The 17,207-nt window shown below is 38.7% G+C and overlaps 1 protein-coding gene across 3 annotated transcripts in view; it reads left to right on the top strand.

The window, feature by feature from the left end:
• Positions 1 to 287: 287 nt before the first annotated feature.
• LOC127645172 (divergent protein kinase domain 2A-like) overlaps positions 288 to 17,207 on the top strand; it is a 34,560-nt gene continuing 17,640 nt past the window's right edge. Inside the window, exons 1-2 of one of the 3 annotated variants that reach the window (XM_052128687.1) lie at positions 288 to 484; positions 13,659 to 14,544. In XM_052128687.1, the coding sequence (XP_051984647.1) occupies positions 13,891 to 14,544 (654 nt within the window). In that variant the 5' untranslated portion in view covers positions 288 to 484; positions 13,659 to 13,890. Of the gene's footprint in view, positions 582 to 13,658; positions 14,545 to 17,207 lie in introns of all 3 variants that reach the window. The other 2 variants (XM_052128685.1, XM_052128688.1) reach the window with 2 other exon arrangements.

Below are 17,207 nucleotides of genomic sequence, written 5' to 3'. Positions count from 1 at the left end.
GATCTGTGTTCCTGTTCCTGAATGTTATTACGTCTAACATCGTCAATCAACTAAATGGAGAGACTCCAAATTTGAATGAATTTGCTCTCATTATAGACTGGCAAATCCCCTCAATTAAATGTTTTTTTCTTATAAGAATACAGGGTCCTGTTGGATACACCTCAGGTTTTAGAGCACTCACTCCTTGTCTGAGGAGAGAGAGGAGCGCTCTAGAGATTGGGGGAGGAGTTAAAACACTAGCTGTGTCTTGTTTCGAATATCACCCAGTAACGTAAACTGACCAGAAGGGTCGTAAATGCGAAACCCGACCCGAGAAGTCGGACCTTTTGTGCAGCTGCTCCAATGCGCGCTGGCTGAACTTGTCTCGAGATGCAAGCAGGGCTGATGTTTCGGCAACCCGGTCGAATTTTAAAGGAATAAAGAAAAAGAAGCAATGTGCACGCAACATATGGACAACGTTGGAATGCATCGATGTACAAGACTGGTAATGAGAGACAGCAGTTCATAAATAGATAACGATTGTTCCCTTCTTCACGCGCCTGGAATAAATCCGGAGTTTTCACTTATCTGCTTACTATTCGGTAGGCTGTGGAATTTGCACATTACAATTTCCTGAAATCGTGTGTTTGTTTTTTTTTTGTTTGTTTTTGTTTTTTTTAACAGTTAGAAATGGCACAACTTCTCCATAAAAAGGCGAAAGCCTCTCGAGTTGATTGCTGTGCAGTAAATCGTATATGAACCAAGAAACGTTTCTAGTTGAGCATGAACAGCCCAACAATATTTTGTTAATATAGTTCGTTTATGTAGACAAAGACAAGTATTAATGGCTTCGTTTATCATCTGAGGATGATATCAACATTTCCTCGTTTATCAGCTGAGGATGATGAGAACAACATTTCCTTTAACTGGTTTCGTGATATGGTATTTTAACCTGCAGCACATACTCTGAAGTTTGTTATGTGTCCCGACTGTGCAAACAAACTTCCTGACGGCATTGCTCACCAGCTTTAAGTGAGAGAGTCTTGTTCCTCTTCTCGTTCGCCTGCGGTAGGACACAATGTTGTCCGCGCGTGACGCGGCGCTGGATTCACTGTGTGATGATCCAGTGGATCAAAGCGCGAGTACCTGATTGACGTGGCGAGTTGACTGCAACGGTCATAGTTGAGACGTCATTCAGCTGATAATATATGTATAGTTGACAGGTTTTTCTTGCTGCTGTGAAGTTATTTGCAAACTTTGAGTTGCTTTGAGCTGTTTGCGGTCGAAGCGTATCACATGTGGAGTGACTTTCTTTACGTATATTACCAAACAGACTAAAACCCTTCGTAAGTGGACGACACATGGGTCGAGTTTTTTGGCTACATCCTATTTATTCACACCAACAAACTGTTTCTGGTTATTTAGAGTGCTGATTTTGCACACTGAAAACCCTAATAAGTCGACTTTACCCAATTGACTTATACCCGTTCTGTCCTGGAAAACGTGGAATTTTCCAATGTAGTTTTCCAGTCATGGAAAATGAGAAACATGTCTAAATGTCCTGTAAAATAAATATTTGTCTTTGAAAATATTTTAGTATAATAAAACTGTTTGATTGGGACGCTTACAGGTTTTTGTAACCTGTACAAGTATTGATATAGTGCAAAATTATTTAGTTCCAACACTGCTTTAGTGTTAACAACAACCATTTAAGTTGTAAACCACGGTCCACCACGGTCAAACTGCAGATTATGGTTATTTATTTATTTTAGAATTCATTTTCATCTGAGGTGGTTGCATGCTGATGATGTGGCCTTAAAACCTTGGCATAGATACATTTTGTTTCTCAATTTTTTAAAATTAATTTCTGTTTAATCCGGAGGTGCGAAACTACCATCAAAAACACACAGAAACGCCAAAATAAAAGCTAAAATAAAAAACTTAAATTTAATTAAACTGTTGAATACACAATTTTGGAAGAATAACTCTAATAACCACAATTTTAATGATCTCTCGTGTGTTTGTGTTTAAATATTACAGCCATGTGGCACATAAAATTTCCTGGAAAAATGTGCCTCGAAAAGAGTGGAAACCCTGAAGTTGAGGTAACTGGATGCAAGTAGATTTAATCAGATAGTTTTAATATTGCAGTTTCTACTTAATAATCTAAATTTAATGGACTCAAATTTAGATTATAAAAATAACACCACTCAAAGATTATAACCAATTGTATGTCAGTAATTAAATAAACTTAATTCCCCACTGAAATGCATACTGTACTTCAGTTGCACAAGTAGAACTGAGATGTTAACATGTTAACTTGACCAAAGGTGACAATTGTGTCATCATGCCTAACAACTATTTGCAACAAAACTACATGGGTAATACTACAAAAGTGCTCAAACCTTTATGAGTTGGTAATAACAACCATTCAAATGCCACCTTAAGTTCTCAATGACCAAGGAAACACAATTAACATAATTAATTAAGTCAAGCAAGCGCTAGGTATCATAGGTATTCCACTGAGCCTCAATTCTATACTCAATATTTAAAGATTTTTTAAAGTCTATAGATTTTGAAGATAATTAAGTTCACACATAGATATTCGAGTTATGAACCCAAAGCTTGCCATTTCACAAAATGTTTAATTAAGACAACTTGATTTTTCCAGTAATTACAACATTAGGGTTTACAGGGCATATTATAGATCTTGAGTGGTATTGCGTGTAGCTCATGTAGGTCACACACTTGCCTTCACATGGTACAGACATCAATCATAAGTGTAAGTGCGAGCTGAAATCCCCCATCACACATGTGGTTAGTTCCTGTTCTGCTTGGCTTCATACATGCACAGCATAGATAATGTACAGCTTTTTTTCTGGTTGGGTTGGTGACTGTTTTGCTTGCAGTGTAATGGCTCGGCCAAATTCTTGTGTGATCAAACATTATTGACTTCAGCAATCAATACCTGTGGCAACTGTGCCTTTTATATTTCAAAACCACAGAGCAGTGTAACTTTAACCAGAACGCAACACAATGGATGGCCCACCACACATGAAGTATTTTATTAAGAACAGAGACATGACACTGGTTTTCATTTCTGGAATTGCTTATTTATCAAGACCTCCTCATGCCTTCAAATCTACCCTTTGTTTTGCTTCTTTAATATAGTATTCCTAATTCAATACAATTCAATTCAATACAATACAATTCAATTCAATACAATAATTCTAATTCAAAGTTAAGCTCAATTAAATACATTTGTTGGATTACCACGAAAATTATTTTCGAGTCATCCTTTTGATAAAAAAATAAAAGCAAAAATTAAGGTCACATTGAGGCACTTATAGTGGAAATGAACGAGGCCAATTTTTGGAGGATTTAAATGCAGCAATGAAGCTTATCATTTTATAAAAGCACTTACATAAATTTGTATGTTAAAACTCTGGTATTATATGAGCTGTAAAGTTGTTTAAATTGTTATTTACTGATATTTCAGGGTTTATAGTGTTACGTCGTCATGGCAACAAAGTTGTAAAATTGGATAAAACTTTACACCAAAAAGGCTTGTAAGCGATTTAATCACTAGTGTTTGACTAATATATCGGCAAGGCTGATAAATCGGCCGATTTTAGGATTTTTTATTTTTCTTTAATTATCGACATCAGGCAATTTCTTTCTTGATGCCGCTGAGAATCGCCTGCTTGCATGTGATGCGACTGAGACATGTAAACGACCAGTCACAGTTTGTTTTGTAACGTGCCATTGTGTTACTATAATTATAGACCGGTGTGCAACTCAGTCTCATTTAAATGATCCGCATCAGAGCTGCGACAGAGGCGCTTGAGCTCATAATGTTAAAGTTTTCGTCTGTTTCATTATCCCTCTCTCTCAACAGTTCCCTGTAACTTTAACTGTCTTGTCTAATGAGGAAAAAAAGGCAAATATCAATAAAACTAATATCAAATATAGCATCTGCAAATATGCTCATATCTCATTTAAACAGATGTAATAAACAAACATCACAAAACTTCAGCAGATCCAGTGTCCTGTGGAATGTTAATAAATCTTCCTATGCATTAGTATTCTAACAGTCTCTCTTCAACAGTTCCCTGTAACTTTTCTAATGATAAAAGGCAAATATCAATAAAACTTCTAATACTGTCTGCAAATATGCAGATATCTTGTTTAAATAGATGTAATACACAAACCTCTTTTTTTCTAAAATCTTCCTCTGAAGCGTGTGTTAAATCAGCCAGAATCAAAAACTTCAGGATCAGGGTAAAAAGTTACTCAGATATACAAATCCGGAAGGTCACTCCTTGACAATCAAGCAGGCGATCCAGGCCGTTTAAACTGTAAGGAGATTGCTGCTCACGCTGAATCCGCATGAGCGCCGAGTGCAACTTGAAAGTAAATGTGTTTCACGTGTGCAATGAGTAAATGTCTTCTTCACTATGCACTGTATGTGCACTTGGTTTGATTAAATATTTTTTGAGAAAATGTGATGGCAAACGTGGACATGCCATCCATGGTTGCTGGACTACTGTGTATACTGTTATTTCCTTTTTTTATATTAACAATTTCTTCAAATTTGACATCATTGTTTTAATTCATTCAGGGTACAGTTAGAAGTTTTGCACTATAGAAACTGGATATTGATTGCTTAAGTCTGTTTACCCCGAAGTGATGTGCCTTATCCCTTCAGTGGAAGTTTTGCACTATAGAAACTGGATATTGATTGCTTAAGTCTGTTTACCCCTAAATGATGTGCCTTATCCCTTCAGTGGAAGTTTTGCACTCTACTCTCATAGCACGTTACACACACGTCTTATAGCACATCTTAAAAGTTGTGAGCATTGAGTGCTTTGTATTTGCGTGTGGTAAATACATTCAGCGAGAGGGCTGTTGAGTTACCTGAGCGAGCTCTCTCCTTCCTTGTGCACAGTGATGAGGTGAGGGTTTTTATTGGACCCTCTCCCGTTCTTGTAAAGGGCTGAAGGAGAGGCAGGGTTGGGAATCATAAAGAATTTTATGATTATGATTCCTCTTAATGATTTCGGTTTCTTAAAGATTCCAGTAATTCTTTTAGTACTTTTTTTAAAAGAATGATTTGGAAATGAGAAATGCTATTCTTATTGTATTTATACCCTCTGCTGTTTGTTACCCACTAATGAGATCATTTCAGATTTGTACAGAGCAGATATAACAAATCAGAAATACATTTATGAATACATGAAATACATGAAATTTGATGCCATAAAATTCCACTTATTACAATAAAACTGTGTGTATTGTTAATTATACATTGTCAAATGAAAAACCAGTCAGTAACTGCACTGTTGTATTGAATAGAGATGCAAGTCATCATGAAATAAACATGAACAGTTCCAGAGACAGGTTAGACTGTTTTTTAGCCTAATGTTGTATTTTAGGCTAGTGGAATTTCAACAGTTCTTGTTTAATTTCGAGTTGGACATTCATAACTTGCACATCAGTATATGATTATCGTCATGGTTACTGTTGTAACCTCCGTTCCCCAAGGGAAGGAACAAGACGTTGTGTCGAATGAAGTGACACAAGGGGTCTTCCTGAGATGCCAAACGTACTTCTGAACCTGAGAAAAGGCCAATGTCAAGTGGCAGACAGAAATTGCATGCCTCGCCCTGGACATACGGGTATAAAAGGAAGCGGGGCAGCAAGTACCAGTCAGGATTTTGGACTGAGGAGCCGAAAATAAAGTACGGCCGTTTACAGTGGTAGATCTAGTGCTGTGGCAGGAGTTACACAACGTCTCGTTCCTTCCCTCGGGGAACGGAGATTACAACAGTAACCATGACGGTCCCCTTCTGTCACTCACTCGACGTTGTGTTGAATGAAGTGACACAAGGGGTCCTATCTAAAAACGTAAGTAAGGTAATAGCGCGACGGGAGGCAGAAGAACGTCCCGAGGCTTGGGTGCTGAGGAAAGACTCAAAGCACTTACCTTGCTCCACGCACCCGGCAGGGGGCAGGTTAGAGACTGATGAACAGGTCCTAGAGAGGCGTCTTCGGAACTCGTCAGCGCAGGCCTGCCGGGGCTGAGCAGTCGCGGGTCCGAAAGTGAGAGGGCTGCGTCCGGGGAGCCGGGACTGTAGAGTTTTGGGGCCGGGGTGCCATGAGAATGGCACACACCGGCAGGATGACCCAGGGTGTGAGGAAATCGCTCTTTATTGAGAATGTGGGAGACGCAGCCCGAAGGTGGTGCAGCAAATGAAACAATGCTTCTCCTCCCAGCCCTCCACCGGGGGACGGAGTGGTCTTGGTACCACCTCCGGAGTGAATGTCTGACTGCCTGGGTCGCCCATCTCAGGAGCGCTTCGGAGCTTTCCTGGTCCTGGAAAGGGTCCTGGAGATGGGGGGGCGTATGCCGCCTGCGAGGTGCTCGACACTGGGGCTGAGAGCTGGGCCCGGTTTGATGCGGAGCTACCTGCTGTTTAGCAGCAGAAACCATTCGTTGCATTGGCAGAAAATTGCACCCTGGAGAACCATTAACAGAACCAAAAGTCACGAAGATCATACGATTACGGTATTTTTTTTTTTAAAGAATGGAACCAGTTCGGGGGTCTGGGTAGCTCAGCAAGTAAAGATGCGGACTACCACAACTGGAGTCGCAAGTTCGATTCCACGGGCGTGCTGAGTGACTTCAGTGAGGCTTCCTAAGGAACCAGTTGGCCGGTTGTTAGGGTGGGTAGAGTCATGTTGGGTTAACCTCCTCGTGGTCACTATAAATTGGTTCTCTCTCTCGGTGGGGTGCGTGGTGAGTTGTGTGTGGATGCCACATAGAATAGCGTGGGCCTCCACATGCATCATGTCTCCGGAGTAACGCACTCAACAAGCCATGTGATAAAATGCACGGATTGATTTTCTCTCTGCGTAGGCAATTGAGATTTGTCTTCTGCCACCTGGATTGAGGCGAGTCACTATGCCACCACAAGGATTTAGAGTGCATTGGGAATTTGGCATTCCAAATTGGGGAGAAAAGGGTAGAAAAAAGAGAGAATGGAACCGGTTCTGAACAAGAAAGGGTTGAGAACCAAGAACCCGATTTAATACAGAATTAGTCGCATGGCCCTCAAAGATCCAAATGAAAAAAAATAAACAGGAATGTTGCAGTCTTATTGAACATTTGTTTTGTGCTGTTAATTTACATAGTTGTGTTAACATATTCAAATATATAGATCTCTAGTCTTGCTCTTGAAATTTTAGCAGAGTGTGTTCCGATCACATTTTTAAAGTAAATATAGGAATATTAAGGATATTTTCCAGTTGTTACATAAGTGGACTAATACAGACTGATGGCCAGTCTATTGCTAATGTTTACCTGGCTGTTTCTCCAATTTGTAAGTGTTCTTCTGTTGCCACCTTGTCTCTTTTAGTGAAATATATTTATCTCTTTTTGTACACTTGTATAAAAGCTGAATGACAACATATTAAATCTTGGAACTTACAACATTAGCATTCTGAACTTTGTTTACATATAGCAGTCGGGACTTCTGACTGTTAGCATCAGCATGTAAGGTTGTTTTCATATCTTGTGTGTAGGCTGTTATTTGTTGAATAATACGTTTCAATTATTGCATTATTTAAGGAGACAATGGTACATTCAAGGTAATACAAAACTTGTCTGGGTCTTGTCACTAAAGTCCGGAGTAAACACTTGATATCTCAGAATAGAGATATGAGGTTATGAATAAAGGGACCCTTTTGATTTATAAAGGATATGCTTTGAATGCAAAACATGACAATACATATAAAAGCAATAATTACACAAGAATCCTGTTTTACTGTTTTTATTTCTCAGATGTTTTTAAACGCAGCTAAGAAAGCTTACAACAGAATTAATCTATAATAAAACAATTTACCGCACATTTACAATGGAGGGGAATACTACAGCTAGCGTTGAACCTGAGATACAGATAAGTGATATTTCAAAGAAATATTTTACCTTTATGCATTTGGCAGACGCTTTTATCCAAAGCGACTTACAGTGCACGTATTACAGGGACAATGCCCCCGGAGCAACCTGGAGTTAAGTGCCTTGCTCAAGGACACAATGGTAGTAGCCGTGGGGATCGAACCAGTGACCTTCTGATTAACAGTTATGTGCTTTAGCCCACTACGCCACCACCACTCCATTTTACCATTATTTTGAGATCAGTGACCAAGTTTTTTTTTTCTTACAAGTTCTTTTCTTACAATCCACCTCTTAAGTTTAGCTTCATATTTGTGTTTACTTAACACCTTTGTAAAATTTAATCCAATGCTTTGTTTACCAGTGTTTCCCCTCATCATGGTGGCGGTGGCATGTTTGATGATGTAATCGATTACTATCTGTACAACAGTGTTGGCCTCAGATACTCCCGAACAAACCATAGTCTGTTCTCTATCTTTTTAAATCCTGCATATTGATTACAAAAATGGCAAGATCTGGATTAAAATCACCAGTTTCAATATGATTGAGGCTTCTTGGCAACTTTTGTGGAGTTGGGGGGGTGCACCAGTCAGCTTGGAAACAATTGTTTAGAAAATACAGAGTTGCCACAATGAGAGCTTTTAAAGTACAACTGATCACTGGATTTGCTTAACTTTACCAGATTAGTTGCATAAAATCTTTGTCATTCGATCACTAGAACAAGTTCACTCTTATAACGAAATGTGCGTATGAAATACTGGCATGTGGAAAAACTATACTTAGGCCTAAACTGTGCAAAACAGAGTTTAACACTTTTAAACATGCATCTATTGGGACTTTTCCACTGCACGGTACAACTCGACTCTGCTCACTTTTGGGGGGTTTTCCACTGTGGATGGTACCTGGTACTTTTTTTAGTACCACCTTGCAAGCCATTAGTAAATGTGATGTGAAAACCCTGCAGATCACTGATTGGTCAGCGAAAATAGTCACTACCAGCGTCACTGGATTTGCGACACGGGACATCAACCTGCAGTTTTAAAGTTAGCTACAGCGATAGCAATATCAGTTGTTCACGTGCCTTTCGAATTGTAAACAGAAATGTCTGTGCTCAAAACCATGCCATGGTCAATAAACGAGGTGCAGACGTTCCTCTCGTTAGCGATGAATGAAAAAGTATTTCAGGAAGTGTCTCAGCTGTTGTCCGCACACCACTACCACCGGACTTAACAACAGTGTAGGGAAAAGTAAAAAAAAAACTAAAAAACATAAAAGTGACTACAGAACCATCAAGGAAATGTGGAAGTGGTTTTACCAAATGGATGCTATCTAGACCAGCGAGCAATAGGAGGGAGAGTGCCCTGGAGTCCACGATGGAGGATGATACGTTTTGTTACATTAACTCTATACTCCGCTTGAAAGCTTCACTTTTAGTTGACCAGCTACTGGAAAGCTTGCTTCTAAAACAACCAGGCCAATTTAACTGTTACAATTGTGTAAAATCACCATGCAACAACTGCTTTATGCAGCACAATGAGCTAATAGCTAACAGCTAGTGGTCTTGTTATTGTTTGTTTTGTGTCGCGTTTAAGATGATGTCACGACAGTAGAGACAGCGCAACTATGACGATCAGCCTATAATCCCACCCACGTTGAGGTAGCATTGGAAAAGCAGAAAACTAAAGCGAGTCGAACCGTAACGTGCAGTAGAAAAGTGTCATAAAAGACCTTGTTTACTGAGAGTTTGACCTACTTGTTATTGGAGGTTTTGCTTCCAGTGTTTACCATGAAAGGTAACTCTACCCTCCCACATTTAGTCAAATACTTGATTCAATAGTATGCCTGCTGGAGCCTTGTTTGAAACAATCTTGACTTGATCATGTCTCGTTTGACTAGTCCGATCATGCCCTAATCATCTGCAAATTCACTCTTCCCAACAGTACATTGACTACTTTTCCTTTAATATTCCATTTAGCTCACATTGTTTAAGTATTTATAGGCATGTTTGGGGTTCAATACAAATTATGCTCAATCAACAGCAACCTCAATTTTAGCTATTTTTAAAAGAAAATCAACTTTGCCACAACTGCTGTCGATTGAGCTTAACTTGCATTGAACCCAAACTATTCCTTTGAGTAGGGTAATTTTGGGTACATGGGGTGGCTTTTTGTCATAGATGTGAAAGTTACACATTTTACATGAATTCATGCAAAATCAGAATTGAATATGATTTATGATTCTTATTCATTAAAATCTATTAGTTCCTAGAGTTGCAATTCTTAGTTTCTGCAGTTAGGACAAAAAAATTAGAAACTTGTCTAGTCTTTTCAAAAGTCTAGTTGAAAATATCCAAGGAATCCTCAGAATTTAACTTGTCAATTTTTGGAATTAAAAATATTTTAAAGGATCACACAAGACTGATGTGCTGGCTCCTTTTATGCATTCAATTATCTTAATAACTTTAAGGCATAAATAAAGAGGTTGAGTGATAAAAAACACTGCCCTATAACTAATCTGTAATTTTATTGGCTTGCACAGTGTCTTTTATGAGTTTAGTGCAGGTGCTCCAAAACCATCCCTTTACATTTTTATTGAAGACTTTGTCCACATTCTTCTGGAAAGAGCATTTTAATAGAGCAACAGTCTTTGCTTGATATCAAATGACTTTCTAGCACCACCTTACATTTTATATAGTGCTTTTCTAGGCACTCAAAGAGCTTTACATAGCACTGAATAGTGTTTCCCAACAACGGTGACCCGGCACACAAGTGTGCCTTGAAAGATTGTCAGGTGTGCCGTGGAAAATTATCAGATTCCACAAAATAAATAAATGCATAAACAAAATAATAATAATCATTTCAGGGATCCAAATCCTCACCTTTCAGAGAAATTAGCCGTTTTGAAACCATAAATGTTCACTTTTATGATTTTGAAGAGCAATGATTAATGTGCAAATGTGAGTGATATTTATACAAGTTATGGGTCTTTCATATGACTCATGTCTTTGAGAGTACTAAGCATCAAGAAATATTTAAAAACTGACCAAATTTGTGAAGAGACATTGAATGTCTCATAATTTCTTTTAATTAAATATTACCTTATCGTTTATGAATATCAGAGACCCCCAGTTATTGAACTAATTTAAATTCACAAAGAAAATGCTTCGACCTAAACATAAACGAGTCCTTTTATTACTTTCTGATATCAAAACAACTGCAAGCTTTTTTCTCTCTTCCAAATACATGTTTTCAATGTTTATTGTGCACACCTCTCCCTTTTTTACATGGCAAGCTCGTAAAATCGGCCCTCTGTGAGGCTTTCTGCAACTCTTGTCATGTGGATGGCGATGAAGCGCTTGACGCTGGGTTCAACCTCCAGAACCAAATTAAAACTGCCACGAGAAGTCGTCTGTCCGAGGCAAAGACACAAAATCAAATGACAATTGCCTCAGCATCAGTCTCCCTTGATGCGTTTGATTACACACAGGCGAGTTTAAGTCGATGTGGACCAGGAGGAAGGTTTGAGTTGACAATTGAGTTCTGTTCATTTTTTACGTGTTTTGTTTTTTGTAATATTGCGTTTTCATATGTCGTGTTTTAGTGGCCTCCGCTGTCACTGCAGGGAAAAAACATTCATCTGCTTCCTGTCTCTATTCATCTGTTCTCTTCATAAATAAATACATGCAAAATCTGATATATGCTCGTCCTGTAAATTCATGATTAAATTTGAAAATAAAAGCTATTAAATGTCTTATTATCATTAAAATATGAAAATTAAAATGATGGGTAATAAGAGATTATGATGGAATTTTTACGATCCTGTCCGTCAAAATGACGGATGATGAGAAAGTCTAACGCAAGCACTGTATGTGACTTGTTTTTTGCATAGCCGAATTTGAAACACTACAAGTAAACACGCTACTAAGATAACACAGAAAACATGGACAAGTTCTTGAAAAGGAAAAATATTGATGATGGTTAGCCTCTGTGATATAGTGGTGTGCCGTCAAATTTATTTTAGTTGTAAAAAGTGTGCCGTGGCAGAAAAAAGTTCGGGAAACACTGGTATAGGGGAATCTCCTCAACCACCACCAGTGTGCAGCATCAACCTGGATGATGCCACGGCAGCCATAGTGTGCCAGAACGCCCACCACACACTAGCTATTGGCGGAGAAGAGAGTAGAGTGATGTAACCAATTCAGGGATGGAGATTTTTTGGAGGCAATGATAGATAAGGGCCAATGGGGGAAATTGGCCAGGACAGCGTGTTATACCCCTACTCTTTACGAGAAGTGAACTGGGATTTTTAATGACCACAGAGAGTCAGGACCTTAGTTTAACCTTTCATCCGAAAGACTGTGCTTTTTTACAGTATTGTGTCCCTGTCACTTTACTGGGTCATTAGGACCCACACAGACTGCAGGATGAGCACCCTCTAATAACTATATTATTATTAGGGCTGTCAATCGATTAACATTTTTTATCTAATTAATTACATGGTGTTCCGATTAATTAATCGCATATACAAATATTTGCTGAGAAAACCCCTCATATAAATATAATTCAATATATAATGATGAAATAATGATACATAGTTATCTTTAAATATTTAAAGATGATATTATATATATATATATATATATATATATATATATATATATATATATATATACAAATTAAATAAAAAAATATTCTGATAATTAAAATGCTTTACATTCCTGTAGCAGAAGAGTTAATCTTTAGAATACAGTGTATTGTTTACTACCATATTATTGATCATAAGTCAATCATTGTCATACAGTTCACAGAAATCCATTACACAAGTGAATTTGTCAATCAGTTGGAGATTTATTATGAGGGCTTGTTTAAGGACCCAGTCAGTGTACACCTGCGTCAGACGTGCTTGTGTAGCGTCTCGGGTGCGTTGCATCATAAACATAAAATGTTTAGGTCACTGTGTCAAGTTCAATATAGTTTAATACTCCATCTTTAAACACATCTTGAGATCCCTTAGTTCGGATTTGCGCTCCATCAAGTGTTTTGAACGCAAGAACATAACGCATGTGTGTTTTGTGTGTCTGCTCAAGGGTGTTTTTTTTCACTGTATAAACTGCACATTGCCACACAGCTGAAGTTTCACTTACTGCCCTCTGGAGTAAACAGGTGGTACTACAAGCTTGCATTTCTCAGGAATCTTCCATATTACGGTCTGGGGGCATTGCGATTTTAATGGTGTTCATTTATTTTTATTTTTTTATTTACACCATTAATCACAGCCCTAATTATTATTTATGTATTGTAAATATTTGTCTGAACTGAACTATTCTAATGGGCTAACTAATTTAACATGTTGTCAATTTAAAACCAACATATCTCTTGTGTAATTGTTTTTTCTTCTGAATTTTCTTAAGTTACAAATTAAACGGTAGAGTGAACGTTGACACTCATTTCATCACCCACTTCCTGTTACCCTCCCCAAAAGGCAGATTATGTGGTTTTCACTATTTTGTTAGCACATATAAGCCATAAGAAAATGCTAACATGAAGGCTGATTGTGCATTTTATTTCACACCTTATTCCGATAGCTCTAAAATATCACAGTGTCTAAATATGTGAAAGAAGTAACGGCTTTGACAGTGTTATCATTAACACTTGTATACTGCATCTCTTAAAATATGCACAATGCTCAGGTGGTTTATTAACCAGATTTCATTTATCTTTTTCAGGCTTTCCGATGTGGCATCTTAATGCCTGAACTTAATGTAGAATCCAAAACCCCTTGTAAAAAACATGGTGAGAGGGGCTCTTGAATCTGTTGGGGTTAACAAGCAACACCAGCATGAACCACTCCAGCTAAGATATATGATGTGGATGACTATAATGCACGTATCAATGATGGAACAGCCGCATTGACGAAAATTCACCACACCCACCCTCCTCGGGCTGCTGCCAATCAGCATGCTGCGGATACTGTCGCTCAAATTTGGCCGCGTTTACCGATGCGGCAAGTTCCTCTTCATCGTAGCACTTTTTGTTATCCTGCTGATGAACACTCACAACCTTTTCGCCTCTTTCCAGAGGAACGAGCTTACAGACCGCAGATTCATCAGCCTCAACAAGTGTCCGGCCTGCTTCGGTACTAGCTGGTGCCGCAAGTTCATGAACGGCCAGGTGACCTTTGAGACGTGGGGTCGCTTGCGCTTCCTAGACTTTTTCAATGTAAAGAATGTTTATTATGCTCAATACGGAGAACCCAGGGAAGGAACCCGCAGGGTAGTGCTCAAACGCTTGGGCTCTAACCAGGAACTGGCAGAGATTGATCAGAAAATATGCAAAAGAGCCACTGGAAGACCTCGCTGCGATCTTATTCAGGGTATTTACAAAACCGAGTTCGCCCGACTTAATGGGGACGTGAGGCTTCTGACTCCTGAGGTGGTGGAGGGCTGGTCAGATCTGGTGCACTGTCCTTCTCAGAGGCTTCTAGATCGACTGGTCAGGAGGTACGCTGAGACCAAGGACTCTGGAAGCTTCCTGTTGAAGAACCTGAAGGACACGGAGCGAATGCAGCTGCTAATGACTTTGGCCTTTAACCCCGAGCCTCTTGTGCTGCAGGTATTCACACATTAACAAATAGAAACTTGTCTTATTAAATGCTTATTTGTGAAGTCATCTTTTCAAGTCTCAGATGTGTATTACTTTATTTCTTCAGCAGAACACAAACAAAGATGTTTAGAAGAATACCTCCGCTCTGTAGGTCCATACAATGCAAGTGAATGGTGATCAGACCTTTTTTAGCTCCAAAAATCACATAAAGGAAACATAAAAATTAATCCATAAGACTCCAGTGGTTAAATTCATATCTTTACAAGTGATATAATAGGTGTGGGTGAGAAACAGATCAAAATTGAATTCCTTTTTTAAATCTCCACTTTCACTTTTTCATCTGAAAGTCGCATGTGGTGCCTGTTTAGTTTCACTTTCACATCTGAAAGTGAAAGTTGGAGTGGAGATTTAGAGTAAAAAAGGATTAAATATGTGTGTGTTCTTTTTATTTATTTTTTATACAGTGTATATGTGTGTATCTATAAAATACCGGTACTCCAGTACCCAGTCAGTACTGAAACAAAAAAATGTTTACGATACCAGAATTTCTGAAGGTACCGGAGTACCGAGTATCGGGTCTACTGCATGGGATCGTACCCATGCAGAGTCGGGAACTTTTGAACGCTCACAACAAGCAAAAGATGGCGACAAGCAAAGCTGCTGCGGAGTCTCAACTGAATCTTGTCGAAAAGAAAAGTGGAAAAAGCCAGGTTTGGAAATTCTTTGGATTTGAGGCTGATGAAAAGGGAAACATCATAGATCAGCAAAAACCTATTTGTAAACGTTGCTTTCACAATTTTCTGGCAAAAGGAGGAAACGCATCAAACTTAATAAAGCAACTGAAAGACAGACAACCGGATTAATTCAAGCAACCAAAGCAGGTGAGTTTAAAAGCATATTATCATTTGCATTAGGGCTGAAACGATTAGTTGACATTATCGACAACGTCGAAAATAAAAAAATTACTAGAAAAATTTTCATTGTCGAATAGTCGTTTGATGTCATTTAACGTAAAATGAAATCATATTAAACTGAAATGACGCGTGAGAGCAGCACTGCAGTGTGTGTGTGTGCGCCTGCGTGCGCGTGCATGTGTGTATATATATATATATACATATGTATATATATGTATGGTTTCATTTACACCAGTGACGGTCCTTGTCAACTCTCTTCTTTGCACCTCTCTGTCCGGCATCGATTTTTAGACCTGGCTATTTAGACCAATCTATTCCAATTCCTTTTGCAATTGACTCAGTGGGCTTAGCAAACAAAGGACATCTCTGTGTGAGCAGCCAATATCCCTTCTCACCTCCCATCATTCACTCCATCTGCCACACCTCAAGCATTCTTGTGGTAAAGGCAATCTGAACTCTCTGGAGAACGAGCTGGTAAATTTGATTAGCCACATACAGTTTAGCCCCCATTTGCCCTGCCTCTGCAGCAACTCTGTCAACATAATCAAATGTCATTAGTTTGCAGTGGGTGCCGCTAATGAATTGGCGCCTAATCCATAGATGCGATTACCTGTGATTTTCACAAGTACTTGCTGTTCCTTCCCCTGTTAAAAAATATGACGTTAACAGCTAACAGATGCATGTCCCTCAGAATGCTTTAAATAATTCATCACACTTCCTGAGGCTAAGAAAAGCCTGATTTTCTATTTTGCCAAAAGATGTTGCAATCATTTGCAATATGGTAGGACATTTAAAAAATATGTAGGATTCAACAATGTCTGCATCTATTTGGAATTAATGTAATTTATTTATTTTAATATATATATATATATATATATTTGTCAGACCAGATGATGTTTTTCTAATCTTCTGCGGTCCAGTTTTGGTGAGCCTGTGACCACTGTAGCCTCATATATTATTAATATTTCCTGATATTAGCTGATAGAAGTGGTACCCGGCAGAGCATGTGAGCGGAGGGGTGTGACACTCCGCTCAATCCGCTCCATGTGCCTGTGCTCCGCTCAAGTACCGATCACGCTCACTGGTACATTTTTTTTATAGATCATATCCCGCTCCAAAATGAAATTTCTCTGTAGTAGGATATACTGGTTTCCAGGCAAGCAAGCACACCCGAGCAACTGCCCCTTTGCCCACATGGACTGCGGTGCCCTCTGGGTGAAATATAGGCTCTATGATGACATTTATTCAATTACGAAATGCTTAGTAACATACACATCTGAAATTTGTGTGATTGTGTTTTAGTATATAAATCCTTGCTGTTTATTTTGTACTGGTTTACAACGGCTGTTAGATAATCGTGTCTACCAGACCTTCCTTATCATTTGCAATCAGTCAAATATTTCTCTGTTAGTACATCTATGTCATTGAACATATAGATATTATGCCTTAACATTGTTTTCAGTTCTACATGACCTTTTATTTACTTTAAAGGAGTGATTATATATACACCGATCAGCCACAACATTAAAACCACCTGCCTAATATTGTGTAGGTCCCCCTCGTGTTGCCAAAACAGCGACAACCTGCATCTCGGAATAACATTCAGAGACCATATTCTTCTCACAACAATTGTACAGAGCGGTTATCTGAGTTACCATAGACGGTCAGTTCTAGTCAGTCTGGTCATTCTCTGTTGACCTCACTCATCAACAAGGCATTTCTGTCCACAGAACTGCTGTTCACTGGATGGTTTTTTGT

The sequence above is a fragment of the Xyrauchen texanus genome, chromosome 6 (genome assembly GCF_025860055.1).
Source record: "Xyrauchen texanus isolate HMW12.3.18 chromosome 6, RBS_HiC_50CHRs, whole genome shotgun sequence".
NCBI lineage: Eukaryota > Metazoa > Chordata > Actinopteri > Cypriniformes > Catostomidae > Xyrauchen > Xyrauchen texanus.
Note: the sequence above shows the minus strand (reverse complement) of the source record. Positions and strands in the feature narration are given on the sequence as shown.